Source organism: Sipha flava, unplaced genomic scaffold (genome assembly GCF_003268045.1).
Source record: "Sipha flava isolate LNK unplaced genomic scaffold, YSA_version1 522_pilon_pilon, whole genome shotgun sequence".
NCBI lineage: Eukaryota > Metazoa > Arthropoda > Insecta > Hemiptera > Aphididae > Sipha > Sipha flava.
In genome coordinates this window covers 845,413-871,155 of record NW_020273480.1, presented here as the reverse complement: position 1 = coordinate 871,155, position 25,743 = coordinate 845,413, and the positions used below count along the sequence as shown (strand labels likewise).

Here is a 25,743-nt window from a genome sequence, read left to right as displayed (position 1 = left end):
GGACTAAATGGTTTAGCATTTTAAAATATACACAACAGAGCGATGGAGCGATGGATGTGTATTGTGTATGCGTGCGTGTAACATAACCTATGTTATATATTTGTAATTTATTCCACACATGACTAAAATAATTATCTAAAGGAACTAACTCCAAAAGGTTCTTCACCAATCAATTATGTGTTGTAGTACAAGATATAATATTGTATCAAAATAGTGCCGCAGAATATAATCTAGTAAACTGTATGTACCATGTATATACTTATATTTATATATAGTGTTGTTGGGTGTTATTCAGATTAGTGCGTTTTCATTAACAAAACAATGATGAATAAAGCCATAATCCATATATTATACTGCACATGATTATATATATATCATAAGTTCTATAATTCGGTTTAACAATTATTTTGGTAATTTCGCACATCATTATTCATCGTCAATACAACAGCTGAACAACACATCATCGTAGTAAAACAATATGATTGAAAAAAATAATATTATATCAATAATAATAACATTTGGGTATGAAAGTATATGTAGACTGAGCGAAAAAAGGGTTACCTACTCTCTATTCGTTTTTACAGTGAGAAAATAATTAGGAACAAAAAATATGATACAAGAATTTGGTTCGCGAAATAACGTAAGACTATTACAATTTTTAAATTAATTATCCATTTTGTAGCAGCAAGTTTTCATATTAAATGCAAATTTATAAATCTTGTTAATTTTTTAAACACTTTTTTTCTTATGTTTTGAATAATTTATGAATATTATATTTTCATTCCGGTAAAACCCCATTTTATTATTTTGTTTCTTCCACGCTCATCAAAAATATTTATATTTATATTTATATTCTTTAAAAATAAAATAAAAAGACCGAACGCACTTTATAATTTTTTTTGTATTTTAAATTTTTAGGTATAGTGAATGCAAATAATAACAATTTAATATTACTTGGATCATATAATTTACCTGAAATTTAATTAATAATAATTTTATTTTTATTTTTAATTATTTGTGAATTTTAATATATATATATATATTTACATGTAAAACATGTGTAATTTTAATTTATTATTCAGTTTTTCTTAAAGTATTCACTGTAGCTTGAACAGTAGTTTACGAACAGTCTTGGACCTTTTGTTTTCAAGTTCATTTGTTGCTGTCAGAATAATTGGCATTTACTATTGTTTCTGTAAACAAACGTAACTGATTTTCTTGCGCTAACTATGTATATAAACTGATTTACTAGAATAATTTCCGAAGGAAAATACTTTCAAACTTTTAATGTAAACTACGGTCCGTAATAATAGTCAAATTCGTTATTCGAAACTTACCAAACGATATGGAAAAAAAAATAAAACTACATTTTGTAAAAAAAAAACATAGCGTACTATTGATTACAAAAAAATGAAAATAAATAAATAATAATTATTAATAATTATTTTTTGGTAGAGAAATAGTTCATTCACCATAAGAAATATATTTGAAAATAATTAGTCATCGCAATTAAAAATATGTTAATGATTACTGATATTTGTAATTTAAAAATTAATAAACTAAAGTGCCATACTAAGAATATCATTCACAAAAATGTTGGTTGACAAACATTTTATTTATGTGAATTTTACTCGTAAAATATTAATGTTATATTTTTATTGCTTTGGCGAAGCTATTGAATTCTAATAATTCTTCTTTTGTTTGAAGATTTTTTTAAGAATAGGTGTTACGAATTTTTTTTGTGAAAAAAGTTACATTTTTATTATTAGTATTTTGATATATTATTTTTTAAATCTTTATTCAACGATTAAACTACCTAACTAATAATAATATAATAATGATCTTCTGATCTACTTTCAATAAATAGTAATTGAACTGGATTTTCAAATTAAAATATAAATTATATCTATGAAAAGTGAACTTTGTTAATAATAAAAGTATTATAAGTTATTTAGATATTTACCTTTTTTTTTTTTTATTAAAACATAATTATTTATATTTCATACAAAACAGCAGAAAATATCATCATATTACTGTATTCATTAATTAAAATTATTAAAAATATATCTAGGTATCTATAATGCCAAGAATTTGTATTTTACTTTTTTTTTTTTTTTTAACAAAATCACTTTTAATGAATACGGTCAATTAACAGTATGATATACAGACTCAGGTCATTCGTCTTGGTTTAAAATATTTTTCATCAAACTTTAGATACGTCTTGATTTCAAAAAAAGGTTATGATTAGAAGATATACATCATTATTTTAACAGTGAGATTATTTTTTAAGCGGCTTAATAAATGCATCGTAAATTATACTATGGAGGGGAAAAAATCTAATAATCATCTCTAAAAAAAAAAAAATCTTCAAATATAAAATAAATTAATATTCATTAATAGGATAGTGATTTCAATGTCATCAACACGCCAAACTATAGGCTCATAACATCAAGTATAATATTACTTTAAATTCAGTTTACTAATTTATACAGTCAAACACGTTTTAATAAGCCTTTAATGTATAAATAGTAGAGGACATATTTCTTTTTAATATTACTACATTAGATTTAATTATATTTTCTATCGCTTTTATATTTGGGGCTGGTTTTATTTTATTTTTTTTTATTGTTGAGTTATGATAGTTGTGTGCTAGTAAATTTTAATAAAAATTTTAAAAATTAAAATAGTAAAAGAAATACAATACCATACAATAGACTAACGGTGTTCAAGTCCTCGACTTTAACTGACTGAGACATTCATGTAGAGCAATGGTTCTCCAGTTCTTATTATACGTTTTTCAATATTATATTATAAATAACAAATTGATAATATACATTAGATATGGACGAACTTGTTATTATTAATCCTGTGTATTTAGGGTGCTCGTGTTACATTTGAATATATGTAAAATTGTACAAAAATGTAATTTATTTAAATGTGTACATTTAAATACATTTTTCTCTCTAGAGCAATGGCACGCGTAACCCCCTCCACCATCATCACTACCCTGTATTTATCCCCTTAATTTAGTTTGTAGTCTTACAACAGTGTACACATTTATTTTAAAACTTTTCGTTGTTAAAGTTAAATTTCTAACAAATATACTAGATTTGACCATGTACAACAATACCCTGGCAACACGAAAGAACAAAAAAAAAAAAAACTAAGAGAGCTGTTTCAAGAAATGATGCGAAAACTTAATGTTATATTACGATGACTCGAGCTATATTTGTTGAAATGTGTTAGTCGGTAAAGGAGTTAGAAAGAATAAAACATGTCGACGACAAAAAAAAAAAAAAAAAAAACAAATAAGTAAATAAATAACAACCGCTATCTTTATTTTCATCCTTTATGTTACGTTTAGGTACCCCATAGGAGTTATTTGGAAAATGCTTGGAGCTTTGAGACGTGCTTTATCACTCTCTGATTGCGCATTTACTTTATTAATTTGTTACTATTTCCAATCACATTTTGTTCCGTTATCGTTTCGTCATAATATTTATGAATACTAACAGTGTGCTCACTAATTTAGGGAACACTGTATTTCTTGGCCGAATTATAATGGAAGAAATCGAATATTTTTACAAGATATAATATATTTTAATATTTATTTCCTTTTATATTTATATAATGATCCGGGTGTCAGTAACCCCGGCACACCGTTTCAATACTCATATATTCAAAAACTAAAAGACAAAAGACTGTATCAAAAGACCGCATCACTGTCCTATGTTGTGGGAGTATGTCAGATAAAAAAATACTTTTTGCTATAAGGAAAAATTTAAAAATCCCCGTTATTTTAAACCTGTAAAATGTTTATCAGTTAGTTGTTATGCCAACACGAATTCTTGGATGACATCAGTTGTTTTTAATAAATGGTTAATAAAGTAGGATAAACTATTAAATAATAAAATCGTTTTATTTATTGAAAAATTTCTTTCCCACGTAATTAATATATTTTTAAAAAGTTTTGCAGAAGGTACCCAAGATAAGAAAGAAGAAGACGATGATGAAATGGATTTAAATTTTGAATATTGATTGGTAATTGATGAAAATATACCTTCTACATGAAATTTTACCGAAGAAAATATTTTACACGCTTTTTCACAAATGAACCTGGAAAAATTGAAAATGAGGAGATAAAGCTCAAGCAAAAAAAAGAAACTAAAAAAAATCTAAGTTATTCTGAAATGAAGAAGGCCCTACGGGTATAACAAAAAGGAGTGCAACATTATTTGTCAAATTTTGAACTATATTACAAGTACGAACATTTTAACTATGATCTTTAATAAATAAAAAATAAACAATACAAAAAATATATATATCAATCAAAAAATTGTGTTTAGGTTGTTAAGTAGTTAAGTATGTTAATATTAATAATTATATATGTACAATTTAATTTAATTTTTTAAAAAATTTTAAATTTTGTATACTTACATATTTGAAATATTAATAAGGTGTAAATTAATTTTTTTTTTTTTTTTATAACTATGTGTTTATTAAATTTGATGCAACATTTTTTTTTCCTGATATAAGGTATGTTCTATTATTTTTTAACTTTTGTTTATTGTTATGTTATCAGTTTTGTTCCGTATCAAAGCGATGATATTAAGTGGTGTTCATTGTATATATAAAACCCTATTACCATTTTGTTTCGTTCTGTACGTCATCGGATTTGTTTGGCTCAAAAGAGTAAAATATACGTTCGTTTATAGCCTGCATACTTGTTCGGATTTTAACGTCAAGTTGTCATCCGAAACAATCGTTACCCAGAGTTTTTTTAACCCTCTTCAAATGCATAAAATCCGACCTTTCAGGGAAAATAGTTTCAAGTGTGTTTTACGTTTTAGTTTCTGAATGAAAAGCAGTGTTATTATAACATCAGAAATTACGGGTTAACTCTTTTTGTTCCTGATGAAATGATTTTGTCTCAACTTACACGAGTCTGCCGCTTTAGACGCACACTGCGAATCAAACACGTGAGCTCAATGAAACTCAAGAAAGGCGATTTTAGAAATTTTGCAGTATTTTCCTTGCAAACGGTGAACGCAACTACACTGCAAATAACTTTCCACTTTGAGAATATGAACATTTATAGTATTTCTTTTAATAAACGTGCACATGGATAAACAGTATGGCGAGTTCCAGTAAAACGTTTTGTATTATTTTTAAAAAAAATTCAAAGTACTTGAAGTACTTAACAATTAGGTATTTATATTTTTGTACTTATCGGCATATATTATACAACAATCAAAGTTTCATCAACATTATTTCCATGAAAAAATGATTTCACGATATTTACAATGAATTTCCGTAACGGTGTATATTCATGCGATTTCGTTTTCAATATACTAAAAATAGTTGATTATTGTTGAACAATAAGATACAGGGAGGAATAACAGGGGAGTCAAAATTATGTAATATTAATGTTGCAAACGGCACTTGTATTTTTGATGAGGTCAAGTGCATAGGGGGAACACACGCATCGGTATTATTTAAGTACGAGGAGTTTAAAAATATTTTACATCCACAATACCATGGACAAAATTATGAGATCCAAAGCCGTGTATTTTTTCTAACACTATTGATTTTATTTCGTTCGAGTAATGCGTTTCAATGTGATGTGAAATTGAAAATGAATAACGACTTCGTTACAATCCCTTCTGCCACAATTCGAGTATAATTGTCACGGGAATGCAAATCACTAAATCAAACATAATACATAAATAATTAATAATGCATCTTGGGGAGTATAAGTTTTAAGATATTATAATTGTTGTACACGGCTAAATTTCAATAATTCAAAATATCTTTAACTTTAAAACGTCAGCAGTAAAGTTACTCTATACGGTGTATCTATATATCATATATATATTCGATAACCGTCACCCAAATTAACGAAGTTACGAACGATAAACACATGCATTCCGTCGCGAATATAACGTTAAAGTAGAAACTATTATTATGAATGCTCTTTATCCACATATAGTATATTATTATTGTCATAGAACCCGTTGATCTATAAAGATTTATGGAGCTACATATACCTTGCATTTAAACGAAATCGCCACGTCAGGACTGAGGCGAGTTAGCGATTTTGCACACGTAAGTAGAATAAAATGTTTCCCACTCCTGGGTATTTTACACACAATTCAAAAGCATGCTATACTTTTTTTCTTTTTTTTCCAGAAAAAGTTTGTCATTTTATATTTTATAGAATTATTTATTGAACCGAAAGTACGAAAATGTTAAATGTTTTCGGGGAAGTTGTTTTGCGTCCGTCAGTTCAAGCACACGTGACTAAGTGTATATGTGAGGTAATAAAAATCCACTACACATTTTTTCAGACCTCGTATTTATATGTGTATATATATTAATATTATGCGCATATTGTTAATTTTCACGCGGTAACAAGCGAGTTTTTTATCTCTCGTACACTGCGGTATTGCTAATTTTGCTATCGAGTTTTCGGTATAGTTATAAGCGTGAAATTTAAATATACGTATAATATACGAGTACACTGTATATATTGTATAGCATTAAGAACGTATGAAATAAAAATATATTAGTTATGATAAATAGCGATTCGCATGAAAACGAAAATTTTTTTAATTTCAATTTATCAAAAAAAAAAAAACAAAAACGGCCTATTCATATACATAAATAAGTATTAATAATGGTATTAACATTGTGCATAAGACTGTTAAGAGGAAATTTAATTCAAATACATCCAATAAGCTAAAACGAGAATATATTTATATCGGATTGAATAATAAATACAAAAACGTATATTTTTTTATCGTCAATCGGAATCCTATATAACTTATACTGGTATATATTAGAAATGTATTTATTTTTTCTTATTTATTGCAAAAGTGACAAAATTATATCAAAATGAAAATACACTTTCTTCCATTTTTAATAAATTTTTTTATAATATTTGTTTTCACATGGTCGATCCAGAGTGCAAAATCTTGTTGAAAGCTTAAATTTGAATTATTTGTAGACATTTTTGTAGACATGTAGACAGATTTGCGGTAACATTTTAAATTTATTCATGACGATGATTTTTGTTTTGGACATAAAATATTCACATTTTTGGTTGTAGAGAGATAGCAGTATTCTGATACACAATGTAAGTTTAAACTATATGTTCAATAAATATCCTGCATCTTTAATATTTGAAATTATCTTTAAATATTATCTCGAATTTCCATTTCGAAACGATTTTTTTTTTATCAGGGTCGATTAAAATGCGTAGAGATATACGACCACGTAGCCGATGTATAATCGTAGCGAACAAAAAATAATACACGAACAATCAAGCGATGATATACGATTGATTTTAAATTGGATACCAACCCAGTGGCATTCGACTAACTCTAACATCCCACCAAAAATTCGTATTCTATCGAACCGCTCTTTCCTTTTCGCTTCATTATAGCTCGCGTACGGCAAACGGTAAAATACGTTTAGCACATTAAACCAAAAAAAAAAAAAAACAATTTATATCATAAATAACGGATCTAACTGAATTATACAATTATATAGGTATCGTGTATTATCTGTACTGAAGATCTCAAGACCGAAAAAAAATGTTTGCCACCATGTCTACGTTACTTTTTACGTCCTAAACGGGAAGCACATTTATCAAAAATGTGCCCAAAAATAATACTATGTTCGAAAGAATTGATATTCACATCGGTTTCACCCCCCCCCCCCCATCCCAACGAAAACACCAGTCGGTAGTCAGACTTGTTTCATTATAGGCTAGAAGGACCTAATTTTACTTAAAGAAAACAAATATTACATATTTCGTAATATAGTGTATACACGAATAAAATTTACATAACTACATATTATACAATGTAAAATATTATTATATATATATATATAATTAAATTGTCAATTTTAAAAACGTGCAACATTGAAACATATATATATGTTAAAAAGTAAAAATACGACTACATATAGTTATCATACTACTACTACATACTTTGAGTAAAAAAATTGTAGTTGGCATTTTTCATATTATTCACCCCCCCCCCCCCCCTCCTGATTTTTATCTTCAAGACGGTCCTGCACCTTGTATGGTAGTAGGCCTAAATATATACTTGCATTAAAATCGATTCGTGCACTTGTTGTTTCCATCGAAATGTGTCCGCGAATTATGCTCATAATTATGTGTTTTTTGATGTTTTCGTGCAAAAAAATTGAAGCGATTATTTCAGAAACCCGTCAAACGCCAAAATGATAAAAAATAAGTTAGGTTCACATTACTGTTATTTGATATAAAACACTTCGTTTATTGCAGGAACTAGTCAAATATCAAAACTCTATGGCTGTTTAATTGTTGGTCAAATAATGTATTTAGATTATTTTTGATCGTGTCTCTATGTAGGTAATAATAATTTGTTTGTTGTGCTTTTAAAAACGTTTTTTGTGAGTAAAAACAATGTCAAGTTTAGAAGAAGATGAACCTCAACCTAAACAAAGATGTAGAGTTATCCAGGATGAAAATTATCAGCGTAATAAAATACGTAGTTCCAGAGTTAAATGTGAGGCCTATACAAATTATAAAAATAATCAAGTTTCCGGTAAAATCAAACCATAAAATATTTCATGTAAATGTAATTTAAAGTGCTCTTCAATCATTAACTGTCAGGTTATAGACGAAACATGGAATAATTTTTATTCTCTAGAAAATATAAATATGCAGGATATCGATACACAAACTTTGATTGAAATGAAAAAAGTCCAACGTAGACGTAAAAAAAATCTAGAAAGCGTAAGCTTTGACAATCCTAACAATAAACCTGTCGATAACAACGTTTTACCCTTTAAAAGAAATCATTCATATTTGTACAATCTTAAGGTTAATGGTATATTAAAACCTCTATGTAAAAATATTTTCATGGCGATTCATAGAATTTCAAGCGATAGGTCAGAAAGAATTTGTCATTTGTTGACTCAAAATAAAACGCGACAAAATATAACAGGAACGTTAATGCCAAGCCTGAAGAGATGTATGATCCATCCATAACCACATATCCAAATTTAAGGTGAAAGCGACGCACTATGATGGGAAACATAAAAAGTACCTAGATGTCCGTTTAAATATTAATAAAATGTATAACATGTTTATCATTGATAATCAAAACTTATGAGATGAAGTTAAATACAAATTTTACTACAATTATATTAAAGAAAACTTTGGATATTCTTTTGGGTGCCCTCAGGTTGATGTGTGTAGTACTTGTGAAAATCTTAATACTAAATTAAAAGATAAATGTTTAAATGATAATGCAAAACGCACTGCAGCGGCTGAACTCTTAGTTCATAAGAGAACAGCAAAATAATTCTATACTACTATTGATTAAATATACTAATAATATATAATATATTAATAATAGTATATTTAATCAATGATACTACTATGAAATTTGCGACTACTAAGAGAGATGAAGATTATTATTATGTTAAGATGCGTATTATGTTTTGATTACATGCAAAATTTTTCTCTACCTAATATACCAGTACAAGAAGTAATTTATATGCGTCAACTGTGGGTAAACGTTTTTAGTATACATGACCTCAAAACCAACAAGTCTAAAATGTAAATGTATCATTAAGGACGGGCAAACAAATCACCAGGTGAAATATGTAGTTTCTTAAAGAGTTAAATAGACAAAGAAATACCTAGTACAGTGAAACATCTAATACTCTTCAGCGATGGTCCATTAGGACAAAATATAAACCATATGGTTGTACGTTTTTTGTTGAATCTATGTGATACAAAAAAGTTTTCAACTATCATTCATAACTTCCCTGTTCGGGGACATTCCTACTCAGTCTGTGATCGAGATTTTGGTACAATAAAACGTTTATTGAGGAAAATTGGTGGCATTTCTACGCAAAAAGAATATGCTGAATTAATTTTAAAGGCAAGTACCAAAAATCGTTTTTCGGTATACCAAGTAAAAGCAGAAGATATTCTAAGTTTCAAAACATGGTAGCCAAAATCATACAAAAAAATTACAAATTCTGACGAAACATCTGGAAGAGGTGTTCGAAGAGAAGAAAGAGAAAGTTTATAAATTTCTTCGTACAACAATTTTTGTACAGGAAGGAAACCCAAGGAAAAACGGTTGTAATGTTGTTTATTGATGTTTTATCAAAGTCGACTTTTTCTTTACTCAAGGTTGATAAAGTACCTCCAGAAATGCCCACAGAGATGGCCTATTCTTCCGGACAGGTTAATTTATTAAAAAAATAATTGCATAGGTACTTTTTTGTTAATTTTCACTTGGTCATATTTGTATAGGTGCTTATAAACAACAAAAAGATTGCAGATTTGAAAAAGCTGAAACCTTATTTGATTAGATATGAGCAATTTTACGTTCTAATTTTTGAATGGGCAGCAACAGATGGAGAAACTCGTGATAGACCTGTTGATGATTAGACAGACGACTATTAATTTGTTAATATTTAAATAATACTTCTTTTTTTGAATAATACATAATTATATTTAGTAAAACATTGGTTTAATTTGATAATAATATATTAACCCTTCAATAATAAGTTTATTTTTAATTATTAGTATAGTTATATATTTTATTTATGGTAAATTACTGCAGAAACCTTATAAGTACAAATCGGTTCAATAAAAAAAAAAATAAAATAAAAAAATCACGAAAATCACTATTTTATTAAATACTATAACAAAATAAAACGATTAGAATTCAAGAAAAAAAACACTTTTAATTTGGAAAGTTTTTTTAAGTTTTACCGAAATCATAAATTTCACACTTAACGGGTTTCTGAAATAATCGCTATCAATTATTCTTGAACGGTTTTATGTGTTTATCATTCGATCGTAACGGATTGTTCTATGAAAACGTGCGACTTGCATCTGAAGCTCCGGTGCATTGCACCCTTTGCACCCCCACTAAACCAGGCACTGCAATGGACATCACCACGGTTATTGATTTGTGTTGTTAGCCGCTGCAATGTCTAACGATCCGCGTAAACTCATGCAGGCTTACGGCGACAGCAGTGTTAATCACTCGACAGAATAAATTACCATGACCCGTTAATTAAAACGAGGTAGCACCGAGTTTCGGGGCTTATGCTTGAATTCCACTATCTTGGCGCAATATCATCACGAAATATATATTCCACAGTATATATATATATGTTTAATCGTTATTATTATTGTTATCGTTATTAATATACCGTGGTCGATGTTTTGTACGTGTGGTGATGGGGGTGTGTACTACTCGCGACCTGCGTTCGGGGCACAAAAGCTTTTGGGACGAAAACCCGAAGGAAATGGAAAAAAAAAATAAAAAACTGTCGTGCGGCGAGTCCGATTATACGGGTAACGCGAATGTGTTCAGTATAATATATCGTCTGCCTTGAGATTTTAAACATTATATTATGTGTATAAATAAATATTAAGTATATTTTTCACGTTATCTCTCTCTCTCTCTCTCTCTCTCAGTGTTTATCTATATTTTTCGGGTGTTATTCGTGTACGGTATATACACGCATGAACATTGTGTGTGCCAGCTCAGAAGTACATAATACACTACATACCATGTATATAGAAATACGCTTATATATGTATATTTTACGTATAATATTATTGTATAGTTGGTTGTGTTGAGCAACTAATATACATTAGTTCAACGTGTCGAATATATTATTTGTCGCCTGTCGAGATAAATCGTTACCCGGCGGGTGATATCACGTATTTCATACCTATACAATAATATTATGAGTGCGTTTCTTTTATGTGATCTTTCCCACCTCTTTTAACTTCCCTCTCGCTATCGGAACCATCATTATTTTCGTCGATACGATATTATAAACGATAACTTTGCGTCGTCGGCCGAACGAAGCTATTATACACTATTTAGCGATGTGTGTCTATAAAGGTCCTGTAATACTATTCTCGCCCGAAATCTGCATTCATGCGCCGTGTCGTTTCGAACTAACAAGCGAGTGGTATGCACACAATGGAATTATATGGTAGTCTGTCGTCGTTGTCGTTCAATTATAATTGTACAGTTTAGATCACTACTCGCGCGAAATAGAGTGACGATATTTTACGTAATCGCCTATTATTCTATACCATATGGACCAAAGCGGTTTGTCCCATCCCCGTACTCCTATCTGTTCGTATGCTGGAACGAAATCATATTCATTCGATATCATGCAACGTTTTACTGTATACATAATACATTTACATACCTCTGCTCTAATGTTAAAATATTACAACAGTTCAAAAACTGAACGAATATAAAAGTAAACCTGGTACCTACCGAACGTTGCACAAAGGATTTTTAAAACCATATGTTTTATCACGAAAAAAGGGATAAGCGTAAAATTGTAATTAAATTAGAATTGAGATATGGTAAAAGAGATAAAATGCTTGTCGAAACGTTATTGAGATTGTATAGGATTTCATTAAGAGAGGATTCGGAATAAGAGTTAGGAGAAAAAAGTTGTTAAGTTAAGCCCATTGGTGATGAAAAGAAGAAACTTGCGCGTACTATCACAAGCTTATTGTTCCTGGTATTGTTTTTATTTATCTTACGACAAAAATTACGTATTTTCCTTTGCGAGTGGAAGGTGAGGTTGGAATGATATAAAACCGTTAGATTGAACGATAAAGATAAAATATCGATGGTTCGTGGGGAATACCATTAAATTGAACACATACGTCATTCAATTCGTAGGCACTCCTCACATGGAGGTACTGAATAATTTTTGAATTATTATTGCAATGGAACGGTTTCATTATCATCGTCGACTTTGTAGCGCCTAAACATGTATCGTACGACGAGTATCGTATAACGCGTTGATGGACGGTACACAGACGTCGGTGTATGATCGATGTTTGCATATCAATTCGATGAAAATACGTGTTAAACTTTTACCGCGGTTCGTGTAACTGTTATCATCAGATAGTGCAAAGCAAATGATGCGTTGCGGTGGCCACGTCCACGTTCCGATTTCAACGTTTAGCCGTGCACAGGGCCGTAACAAGGGGGTAGCGAGAGGTTAGTACGCCCCGGGCGCAATTCCTGGGAGAGCACAAAAACGAAAATCTTGCATTTAATGTTAAAAATTACAATGATCGATGTCGTATGTTTTGTTTGCAAAATATTTATTATCTAATCTATTTATTATTATATATTTATTAATATCTATTTAAATTATTTATTATTAAAATATTAATTAAATTGATCATTGAAAATAACATCTAACGAGCATAGTATTTTTAAATTAAAAATACAAAAGGGTGCATTTTGAAGGTTCGCCCCAGTCACGATGTTTGGTTGTTACGGCACTGATCGTGAGGTCTAAAATCTAAACGGTTATCGGTAACCGCGTTCGGGTAGCGAACATTACCTTGAACACCTCCCAGGTGGCGCTGAACGGCAGCACGGCCACGCCGACCATCAGGTCGGAGACAGCCAGCGACACAATGAACGTGTTGGTGGGCGAGCGCAGCTTGGAGCTGTTGAACACGGCGGCCACGACCAGCGTGTTGCCGACGGTGACGATCAGAGCGATGAACGACAGGCCGGCCAGGGCACCCAGCACCTGCGCGTCCTTCCACACCAACGAGTCGCGCAGCGTCTGGCACTCGGTCCGGTTCATCGGGTCCGGGACACCAGCGGTGCGCGTTTCGGTCCGATCCGGTGCGGCCGCTGTCCGTTCGCGGTCGTCGTCGGATGCGACAGCGGCGCGATGGTGGTGGTGTTGGTGGTGGTGGTGGTAGCGTGCGGCGACCGTTAGAGGCCGTCAGCGGAGCAGCGATGCAGCAGCGATCGATCGTCCGCGTCCCGGTCGTAGTCGCGCGGCCGTCACGACGGCCACCACTGGGACCGCCGCCGCCGCCGACGCGGTCGTCGCTGTTCTCGTCGCTTTTGCCGTCGACCCAAACACCGACATAAGAGACGGACACGTGGTGTCGGCCACTAACACGCGGTCGCGGCCATCACCGACGCCGCGGCCGCAGTGGTCACCGGCCGTGGCGGCGTTCTCGTTACCGACATCGTTACCGCGGTCGCACCGCTGCTGATCATCGCCACCACCAACGCGTCGTCATGGCCGCAACGGTTTACGACGCACGTCAGCGACGGCCGTACTGCATGACAACGGCTACGGAATACGATTCGATTTCACACCGGCCGAACACGCCTGAAACACAGACAATACGTTTTATTAGTTAAATGAATATAATGCTACCGCCAGCGGTGCACTGCGTTTCGCTTACACTCTATTCGTCGGAGGGCCTCCCCCCAAGCACGCCAACAGGATAAAATTCTACCCGAGACATGATTAAAATTCTAAGGGCCAAAAAAAACGTGTATCTAAAAATAAATGAGAACAAAATCAAATACCATAGAAATTGATTCTCGGAAGAATTTATAGTTTTAAACGATATGCAGTCATGTGTAGATATTGTAAACTAATAAATTCGTTCATGATTATACATTTTAGATTATCTAAAAATATAATAAATTTTACTAAACTTAATAAATGGATCTCAATAAAATTATGTTATAATTAATATGCGTGGTATTAAATTAACATTAGTTTTGAAACAAAAATTCCTAATAGGGGCAATGGACCTTTTTGCACCCTCCCTACGGGCAAGCATGCCTCCTCCCGGGCGCTGAACGATGAAATTTTTCATCCCGATTCGAGGATTATTTGTTGTTTCATGTTTTTCACCGATGTTTCATCAATTGTGTGGTCCGTCATAGAGTTTGGGGGTGGTGCGGGTAGAGTTCAATTGCAAATCACTTGAAACAGATGAGACAATAAAGGGTACAGCTAGTGGAGGAGACCAGTAGGCGTAATCCGGTAACAGAGGGACCAAGGATGAGCAAACAAGGATAATCCGGAGAGGGTATGGGAAGATTGGTCGACACAAGGAAATTGGTCGGTGTTTTCATTGAAAACGGAAAAGGCACAGTCTCGGCCACCGCGTTTACATCCTTGATGCGACATTGATGGCGAACAGGGGTCGTGAGTAAACGTGAATGGAAAGCGTTCTTCGAGACTTTTTCGATAAACTGTTGCAAGTCAATCGACGAATCCGATAACGTAATTTCGATTCGTTCATACGAGAGAATTAGGCGGTGTATTAAATTATTGTCAACGGTTTATTAATCGATAATGATAAAAATCATAACATGCGTATCGTTTTAATTTAAATAATTTCCTCGTGATAAAATCCTTATACGAATTTAATCCCAATTTGGGTCGTGGACTCAACAACGGATTGGAGCGTTTTTATCCCATTTCGAGATCTGATCACTATGTCACGGACAGTTTATTAACGCGCAAATGAATAATACGCATAATCATTTTTCCGCCGTCTGGCCAGCCGTGATAGAGTTCAAACGAGCTTGTGATTATACTAAACGTCTATTCGGCTAGGTTTTAAATTGTTTAATTAAATTTTTGTAGATATAACTGTTATGTGTGCGTATTTTTTCGACGTTTTATTATATTACATAACAAGGATCAACCAATGGTTAAGCAAGTGACATGTGTTTGGGGTACATCGCGTTAATATTTTTGCTCTTTATGCACAAACATACAAATTGTTTGGGGGGATGGTTTTTACACGCGCCATCGTACTTGGACACGATGAATATGGAATATGGAATTTTAAAATGGCAACGTTGCTCAGATATATACGTAAAAAATGTTAATGTAAATGTAAAAAAAAAAACCAATTATTTAAACTACAAATTCAATGCGTCTAAATATACTATAATTATCGCACATTTCTATAGCAATCGCTGTGTCTGTGTCCGTAAATATTTTTTAATATGGTTTTAATAAAAAACCTTTTTTTTTCCGGAACACTAAACAGAACCTACATTTTTATTTTTTTATTGAAATTTTCCATTCCGGGGAGGAGGCAGTATGACTCTCATCACTATCAAATCTACAACTGCATAATCTATTAATGCTATTATTATTATTATATGACTACGACCCATGGCGAATTGATAGTTAATATTAGTTTTTGGATAATTTGTCGTTTATACGATGACCACTGGGCATGCAACAATAATCATAGAATATTGTTCGACGTGGTTGCCCTGGGTCACAAATAAAATCAATGGTAATTCGGGCTGCAGTCATCATATTACAATTTTCATTGTGAATGTACATTCACCTACTCTGTGCCGGTAACCGAAATAACAATAATATATTATTAATGAATAGAGGGATATTATACGTAGCTTTTTAGACGTAGGTACAAAAAATAGAAACAGTATTACACCGTTAATATGTAGTATATTATCTTGTCGATCCATAAAAATATATAATAATAAAGTATTTAAATCAATGAAATTATACATAAAACAATGTTACAATTAATGGAATTATAAATAAAACAAACACAAAAAGAAAACAATTATCAATGAATAAATTTGTAACTTCAATGATGCACATGTTTACACGTTACTTGTACGTTGTTAATTATCAAAATATTATCGACTAAATGGAACTATAAAAATATTAACAATGGCGATAACGACTATAATGAATACGAAAAACAAAACGATATTCCACAATACAATACGAGGTACGATGGAAAACTGTTTACATTTTTTTGACGTTCAAATTTCTCAGCGTCCAAACGGCCAGTATCAGTGGCGTATTTTCAAATTTCTTTTGGAAGGGGGGGGGTCTAAAAAATAGGTAAGTTTATAATATTATAAAAAATACAAATTAAGTTTTTTTTTTTATTATATAAAAGGTAAACATGATTGTTTTTTGATAGTTCATCAATAATTTCTTCGTCTATTATATAGTTTTTGATTATTGACAACATCGCTAAACCATTCAATCTTCCCCGTAAACAAAATATTTAATTTATTGTATATATTAAATATATTTCTTTAAAATTTCATAATTGAATAGAATTCCCTAATTATCTTTTAATTATTTTTAAATTTGAAAATGTTCTTTCATTTGTTTCAGAGGAAACTGGAAGCGAGAAGGAAAATTACATTTCGAATGTTCGTTGGGTAGATAATAATAATAATAATAATTGCTCGTCTCTACGTGTAGAATATAATATTATGAAACGATCTGGTGCCCTTAAACCTGGTGCTGATGTGGTACGCGGGAAAATGCATAATTTATAGTGTCGTATACGCGACAATGATAATAATAATAATTTAAACGAGTTGTCTACGCTGCTATAATAATACATCATTAAGTTTGAATTATGTAACATTTTATCACGTACACGCGATTTCCGATCATTGCTGCTGCGTCATCAGATATTACAATATTATTATTATCTACGTACAGGAGAGTACCGTGGAGAATTTTTATTGGGGGGTCAGAGTTAGAATTTCGGCCAACTCAACAATTTCACCCCGGACTTGCTTTGGTTTTTTCACCGAAACCGTTTAATAATCGCCATTGAAATAGATGCGTTTTTCCATACGGTATATTTTTTACCATATTTTTGTTATGCCTGAGACGTATATGGATCGAGAAGATAGCTTAAAACCTCTTGTTTCAGCTCCTCTCCCGTTGTGCAATGAGTTCCATCCAGATATTCATCGTTTCAGAGAAAATATAGTAATCACTAGGAGCTATGTCTAGGCTGTGTTGGGTGGATGTGTGTGATAGTGTCCCATCTTAATTGGTTGACGAAATTGACTGTGACATGGTTGATATGCGGACGAGCGTTATCCAGATGCAAAAGCACTCCTTTCGTGGCATACCTCTCCTTTTGTTTTGGATCGTGCGACAAATCTTCCGCAACGTCTGACAATAGCGGTAGGCATTGATTGTTGTACCGGCCCGGAAGAACTCACACAATGATAGGCCCTTCCTGTCCCGAAACACGGTCACCATCACATTGCCGACAGACAGTGTTTGTTCAAATTTGCGTGGTTTCGGTGACTCTGGGCGACTCTGAAAGCTTCCACAGACGGGATTATTCTTTCGTTTCTGATGTCGTATAGTAGTGGACCCAAGTCTGATCTCCAGTAAAAATGTAGTCCAAAAATTACTCACCATTAGTAGCATTATCGTGACATGACCGGTGTACAAAGTACAAATTAATATTAGATTATGATATCAAATTTATATTAAATTGCCGTGTTGGCGATATAATATAGTCTTTCAAATTTCAATAACTGCGGTTCAATATTAATTAATGTCTGTTATAATTATTTACAAATCTACTAGCTAATATGTACAGTTGCTCGGTTTTTATTAGAAGGCCAACTGAAAAATTAAAAACTCAATTTTTGTGGATGGGGAGGGGTATGAAACACCCCTTGGTCTACTTCATCCTACGTATGATAAACGAGCGTCGGTGATTTATAAACATAGTAATTGGTCCAGCACGTCATGAAATTTCATTTGAAAAAAAAAAATTAACTTTGATATTTTTGATCGTTTCTATAAAATAAATACATACGAATTATTATCGAGTATAATTTTGGTGACCTTTCTTATAGAAGAAAGTATAATTACCCCTAGTTCTCTTTAGGCCATGATCCACCATAATTATTTTTCAATATTGTTTATCTACAACATAGGTTCCCAACCTATGGTCCGCGAGCCATACTTACAAAATGTAAAAATATTTTTATAAATAAATTTATTTATAAATTTATATTACGTAGTGAAACCCATGTTATTATTTCAACCGATAATCTAATTTTTTTTTTACATTTTTACATTAAGATTAGATTATATCGGCACAATTTAACAGATTATGTTCAAAGTTGAATATAATATTGTTGGTTTTTGTTGTTAGTGTCTCCGTAACCGTATTCCGTAGTCGACGTTTGTGTTCTTTTTAATTTTTCGTGTGTTAGATTGTCGAAATATGGCTCCGAAAAGAAAGTATAACGATGGATACATAAAATTTGGATTTATCGCAATCGAAACTAACCGTGAAATTCGATCACAGTGTGTAATATGTGCCACCGTTCTCAGTAATGATGCGTTGAAACCCGCTAAGTTAGAACGGCATTTAAAAAGTGTCCATCCTAAATTTAGTGATTAACCACCAGAGTTTTTCGTGGGTAAATCAGAAAATTTAAAAAAAACGAAACTAGGAAAAAGTGGTTCAAGATTTGAGGCAAACGAAAAAGTTCTATCTGCGTCATTTAAAATTTCACAATTAATCGCAAAATCAAAGAAACCACACACAATTGGTGAAAATTTATTAAAGCCTTGTTTACTAACTTCCGTAGAAGAAATTTTAGGTGCGGAAGCTAAAAAGAAAATTCAAGAAATTCCATTATCGAATAATACTGTGAAAACTCGTATTGATAAAATGTCTTTCGATATCGAAGAACAATTACTAGTAAAAATAAAAAATTCGCCTTTTTACGCATTGCAGTGTGATGAAAGTACAGATGTTTCACAATGTTGTCAGTTACTGGTTTTTGTTCGATTTTTGGACAACGACAATTTAATAAAAGAAGAGCTTTTATTGTTAAAAGAATTGAGTACTACATCAAAAGGAAGTGATATACTGAAGATAATAAATGATTATTTTGAAAAGCACGACATTATGTGGGAAAAATTAGCAGGTTTTTGTAAGGATGGTGCTCCAACTATGTTGGGATCACGCTCAGCAACGTTGGTGAAAGAAAAAAACCATAGAGTATTGACAACACATTGTATTATTCATCGATAAGTATTAGCATCAAAAACATTACCTGAAGAACTCCAATATAGTTTGAAACAGGCCATAAAGTTGGTAAACACCATCAAAACTAGTGCACTGAATACTCGCATTTTTAAAAAAATATGTTCGGACTTGGACTCTGAATATGAAATTTTACTTTTTCATACCAAAGTCCGATGGCTTTCGAAAGGTAACATGTTGGCACGGTTATTTTCACTAAAGGAGGAGGTGGCAATGTTTTTAACTGAGAAAAAAAATGATAATTTATTGAAATGTATTTGTGATCATAAGTTTGAAATATACCTGGCTTATTTATCTTGTCGATATCTTCGAACATTTAAACAAGCTTAATTTGCAATTACAAGGTTCTGGAAATAATAAACTGGAAGGTTCTCCAAATATATTCATATTTGAAGATAAACTTCGAGCGTTTATGTGTAAAATTGATTTGTGGATAAGTAAAGTTGAGATGAATAATTATTCAGCATTTCAAATACTGAAAAGCTTGGTTGATAACGAAAAATATGCTGACCTCGTAAATGAGGTACAGCAAAACGTTTTACAACATTTTAAAAAACTTAAAAATGAGTTTAATCGGTATTTTCCAGAATATAATGATTTGGAAACAAATGGTATACGAAGTATGATTCGAAACCCTTTTATCATTAAAATCAATGAGGTACCTTATAATAACCAGGAAGATTTGATAGAGTTACAAAACGATCGAAACTGTAAGGATACATTTGAATCTGGCATGGATATCGAAGAGTATTGGTGTAAAAAAGCGATTGCGTACCCTAAACTTCGAGAAATCGCATTAAGATATTTAGTCATGTTTTCGATAACTTATTTGTGCGAACAAGGATTTTCTGGACTACTCTACATTAAAAATAAACAGAGAAATCTGTTGGACCCCACTAAAGACTTGCGTGTAGCTTTGAGCAGTATCAACCCAAGAATATCTTTGTTAGTGAACGAAATGCAAGCACAAAAATCGCATTAAATTGTTTTTATAATTTTTGTAATTTACCTTAAATAACTATAATAATGTAATGTAAATTTTTTTAGAATATTAGTTTGTATTAAATTTTTAATTATTTTTAACTTTAATAAAAAAAAATCAATTATAAGCATTATTAAACGCCTCTTATAAAGAAATTATAAATTATTGTTAATGAGCAAAAAAAAAAAGGTCTTCCTAGTTTACGTAAAATTGAGGTGGTCCGCGACCTATAAAATATTGTCGAAGTGGTCCGTGGTAGTAAAAAGGTTGAGAAACACTGATCTACAAATAAACTATATGCGTATAAATGTGACTATTTTATTTATATATGAGTATATTAGTAAATAACTGAATCACCCTGCTTAGGAATTGAAATATTTTACTATTTTAGGCCAACATAATTATTTTGATGAAAAAAAATGTTTATTAAAATGCACTCAACCGTCGTAAATTCTAATCATTTTTATCTTTATTTACTTATTATTACCTAATTATTAAAAGCAACATTATTAAACCAAATAAAATATTTCCTAGTTAACATAGAAGAGTGAAAAAATGTTCTTCCCTCATCTCCTCAAACCAAAAATAAAATATGGGGGACGTGAGGTCCCGCTGGGAAGTATTTGGAACAGCTATGCGAAAAGAAAAATCGTAAAAAATGTCAACAATTTCGTCAGAAACTTGTCACATAAAAATGGTCCATTATTTTATATTATTTTAAATGAGAATATCATGAATTTGACAAACAATATACACCGTTAATGTTATTCAACAGGGCGAGTTACTAACGTTAAATCAATTTTCAATTTTGTTTTCTTATAACAGCTGCATTATAACGTTATATTTTCTCTGTTAAGTTCTTCCCTCCCCCCTCCCCCCTCTAATGCGTGTATTGTTCGTGGAGCCAGGAATTCATTTTAAGTGAAAATTAAAATACATTAAAAAGCAGGAAAGATAAATGATTGCCTTAATTTTTTTGTCACTTAACTCTTTTTTTTTTTTTTATTAACCAATTATAAACCATCGCCGTAGGGATGTCGCACTTGTACGTTTAATAATCATGAACAGCGCACCGAAATTACTACAATATCGATAAGTAATTATTACGATTTCGGTTCCTGTGGTGCTGGTATATATTGTTAAGCCCTGTATTTGGTTAAAACTACCATGGTTGACTATATACTATATATTATGTGCATGTGAATAATTTATTAGAATACTGCGTTCGACGTTCACGTTGAAATACAAATCCGATTTCTCCAAGCCTTGTGTCATTATTAGCGAACGCAGAGAAAATCGATAATAATAGGAAACCATGTGAAAGTGTTGATCGTTCGGTCGTGAAACACAGAGTTTTTCCGAAAATCAAGTTTGTGTGTAAACACTACGCGTTTTCGACGCTACCGTACGCGTTTTAAAACGCAACTTTTAAACTCCGAAAAATAAAACCGAACACGGTTTGCATACTCAGGTACACAGTATCGTGGAACCGTAGCGTTTGGCTGCGTTTTTAAGACGCGTATGCCTAAAACTAGTAATGTGTAACCAGCTTAACGATAATGCAATTATCCACTGGTCGTCATCGATAAAAACGTAACAAGTTTTAGAATAATACTTAACGAACATATTGTTGAGATAACTCGAGTGCATCTATTTATAGTAATAATATGCTATTGTATTTGTACTGTAAAAAATAATCATAGATGTTCAGTCTGGAATACGACTTTATCAAAGATTAGGTTGAAATATAATTGTTAGTGTTTAGAACATTACGGTGGTACTTATCCCATCGTTAAAGAAGAATATTTTTCATTTCGGTGTAGATATGTCTTTGCAGCTGTTGTTTTACTTACAGCATAATAAATATTATCTATGGATGAAAAACAAAACAATAATTCAAACTTTTTGGTCTAGATAAATGTAAACGATTTGAATATTATTTTTACTTATAGACCTTTAAACTAACAATGTCGGATAAAATGTTGATAATTTTCGTTTTTCGTCGTGTCTTTAAAATAAATCAAATATAATGCAAAAATTCGAATATGAATGTGTGTATTACGTGCAAGATGAAAAATACCATAGATTTTTGTCGAGATTCCTGTTTTTTGTGTATTCTCATTTAACATGCAAAAAAAAAAAAAAAAAATCAATGTTCTAATTATTTTACACTTTTCATGTGAAACAATGTGGAGAATATACGGGTTCAAACGTTGCGACCGTATGATTTCATCGAAAATTCTGAAAAATTGATATTAACACAAGGTAAAATGCTACATTATTGTTAAATAGGTACAAGGTATAGCGTTAAAATCGAAACAAAAACCGTCCAAAATCAGGAAGCGTAAAAACACACGATTCGATCATGGAATATGGTTGGCGCTCGAGTTAATGAGTGGTGTTCGCACACAATATATTACCATAATATCAGTTTCATCGGCTTCGTCGTCGTTTAATCAACGGCAGCTTAGCGCGTGGTATAGCGACGTACACTCCGGTAACACGTAATACGGTTTTTATGCATAACGCGTGTTTGTGTAGCTGGTTCATTACAATGTGCTGTTGTCATATTGTTTTATATGAGGCACATAGAACCAGAACAATCAAACCCATAAAAAATCATATTTTGTTTTAAACGATAAAAGATTTCACATTTATATGATATTTGAAATTCACAATGACCTATCCCATAAAAAATGTATTTACTAGATAGCAGCACATAGTTGTATTTGACTTTGTGATTATGATATATAATTTTAGAACCAAGTGACCTAACCCTATGCTAGTAATATGTCTATGCCTAATAAGAAAAAAAAAAAATGAAAAATAGTCAAAACTTGAAATGCCCGTCCTCCACAATTACACTTTTGTGAGTTAGGCTATTCTGGTTCTATGCGCCTCATATGTATTCGACGTGTTTCTCCAGAAATCACTCCCACATGCACGAACCTTTTTTTTCGTCCTTTCGAAAGTTCGGCGGCGGATTCGCTCTACCATTGGGTATTTTATCCGCGTCGTTATTCGTAGAGTACATCACGTTTAGATATACCTACTCGAAAGACCGTTACGAAAACTATATGATTTGCTTGGAAATAAATCCTCGTGAATACCGTTACACCCGCGGAAAAGTACACACACATACACACACACACACACACACACACATGTGCGCGCAAAAAAACGGTTTTTCGCGAATTCACCGTGTCTGTAGTACGTGCGTCCTGCGTTGTCAAAGAAATACAATAATGTACGGTGCAGCGCAAGCACAATTTTTTTTCTTCGTTCGTTCGTGTTCGTTATCGTTGGCGATCGTCGTTGTCGCATCGATTTCGAGCGGTGGCCAATATTTACAATTCAATAACGTGTTGAACACATTGATAATATGATATTAATTACGTATCGTTAGACGTAATCGCGGATGTGTTCCAATGATAAGGTCGCTTAGACTCTCATCGCCCATGGAAGAGCGTAAATATGACTTAATATTTTTGAGCGATGAAATTTGTTTATTAAAATATATTAGGTATTATAACCATGTTAATTCAACCCTGATTATCTTAATTAAAATAAGTTAATAATAATATTGTTAATATAAAAATACAATGTAATTTGAATTGTATAAAAACACGATAAATTATTTTAGCAGGCCAATTGTGATTATTTCAAAAGTGAGGGGTGTAACCGCACCCTCTCCCTTAAATGACGCCCTCGTTTTAATATAATTTCCGAAGTTTTCTATAATTCGCGCGGATTTTCAGTTCTTCCATTAGAAATATTTTAATACATTTAAATCTCTAGTTACATGTAATAATAATAGCATAACTTAAGTACCGTTTTCGGAAGATTTCGATTTTTTTTCATTCGTTCGGCAAAAAGGCTCCCGGCTACGGTTTACGTACATATATACATCTAACATCTATAATATTCAACAACGACATGAAAGACTAAAAATAATACATTTACAAAGTATACAGCATGGTGATTTTTCTTGTAATTGCATTTTACAACGGTAATATACGAATACATAGAGTATACCTGTATCAGTAAAAGTAGTTTCGTTCTCTCGCAATCTTAAAAAAAAAAAAAACTCCATTCCCGAATATATATATTTAATTGTAATTTCCCTTCAAAGAAACATATTTTTATGGTTTGATAAAATATTTTATGAACACGGTAAGGTTTCATCGAGTTTAATCCAATTTTGTTGATATTTATTTCATAAAGAGAGAAATGCATTCATTGTACTGGGTTTTAAATATAAATATGAAAACAAGTTTCACGCGTACAAAATAATTCAAACAAATAATATATGTAATGTATATTATTTTTTTTAACCTTTGTCGGAGAGCCATCGTGATTTTTACGCCAACTCTGCGATCTGTGGGTTATTCTTTGATGGTATACATTGTAACTTTAAATACATATATCTCAATGCGGGTGTAATTTTAAAAGTCACACTAAATACCGAATCCAGGTGTTCATTCAATATTGAAATTCAATTTTGGGAAAATATTTCAAATGCTATAATGACTGCCATCCAACAATGGGTTTAAGGTCATTGCTAATCAATCAAAATAACATTTACCTAATGTTGGTCTATCCATAAATTCTTTCCCCCTCTCTCTTAAAATATATCGAATAAATATCAAATATAACGTTTATGAGTGTGATTGGCATATTGAACTGGGAAAAACGTCTCACAGCCATCACGGTAAATGGTAAAATGGCATTTCAATATTTAGGGCTAAGATATTGACAGCATAAAATGCATAATAGAGTGTATCGTTTGTAAAATGTGGGCCTTTCACGTGGTTACTATTTTATTATTTCGTAAATAAATGTATAAGTTTGTCAGTATACATTTATTTAGACATTACAGGCCAAGAATGCATAGTTGTAAACGGTATACAGAGAAGTCACAAAATAAAAAAATACACATGGACCACGTTCAGACGGTAACTATTCGATACAATATTTTCACGTGTTTAGAACCACGTAATGCCGGAAGTCTACACGCAGTCATTATCAT

General features: G+C 31.9%; 1 protein-coding gene and 1 long non-coding RNA gene across 3 annotated transcripts in view; both read right to left on the bottom strand.

The window, feature by feature from the left end:
* LOC112690835 (octopamine receptor Oamb) overlaps positions 1-13,757 on the bottom strand; it is a 57,209-nt gene extending 43,452 nt beyond the window's left edge. The window contains exon 1 of the mRNA XM_025564929.1: positions 13,420-13,757. Coding sequence (XP_025420714.1) covers positions 13,420-13,671 — 252 coding nt within the window. The 5' untranslated portion in view covers positions 13,672-13,757. The remainder of the gene's footprint in view (positions 1-13,419) is intronic.
* Positions 13,758-13,921: 164 nt separating this feature from the next.
* The window catches only part of LOC112690838, a 65,106-nt gene continuing 53,284 nt past the window's right edge, over positions 13,922-25,743 (bottom strand). For both annotated transcript variants that reach the window (XR_003149257.1, XR_003149256.1), the window contains exon 3: positions 13,922-14,214. This is a non-coding gene — a long non-coding RNA (uncharacterized LOC112690838). The remainder of the gene's footprint in view (positions 14,215-25,743) is intronic.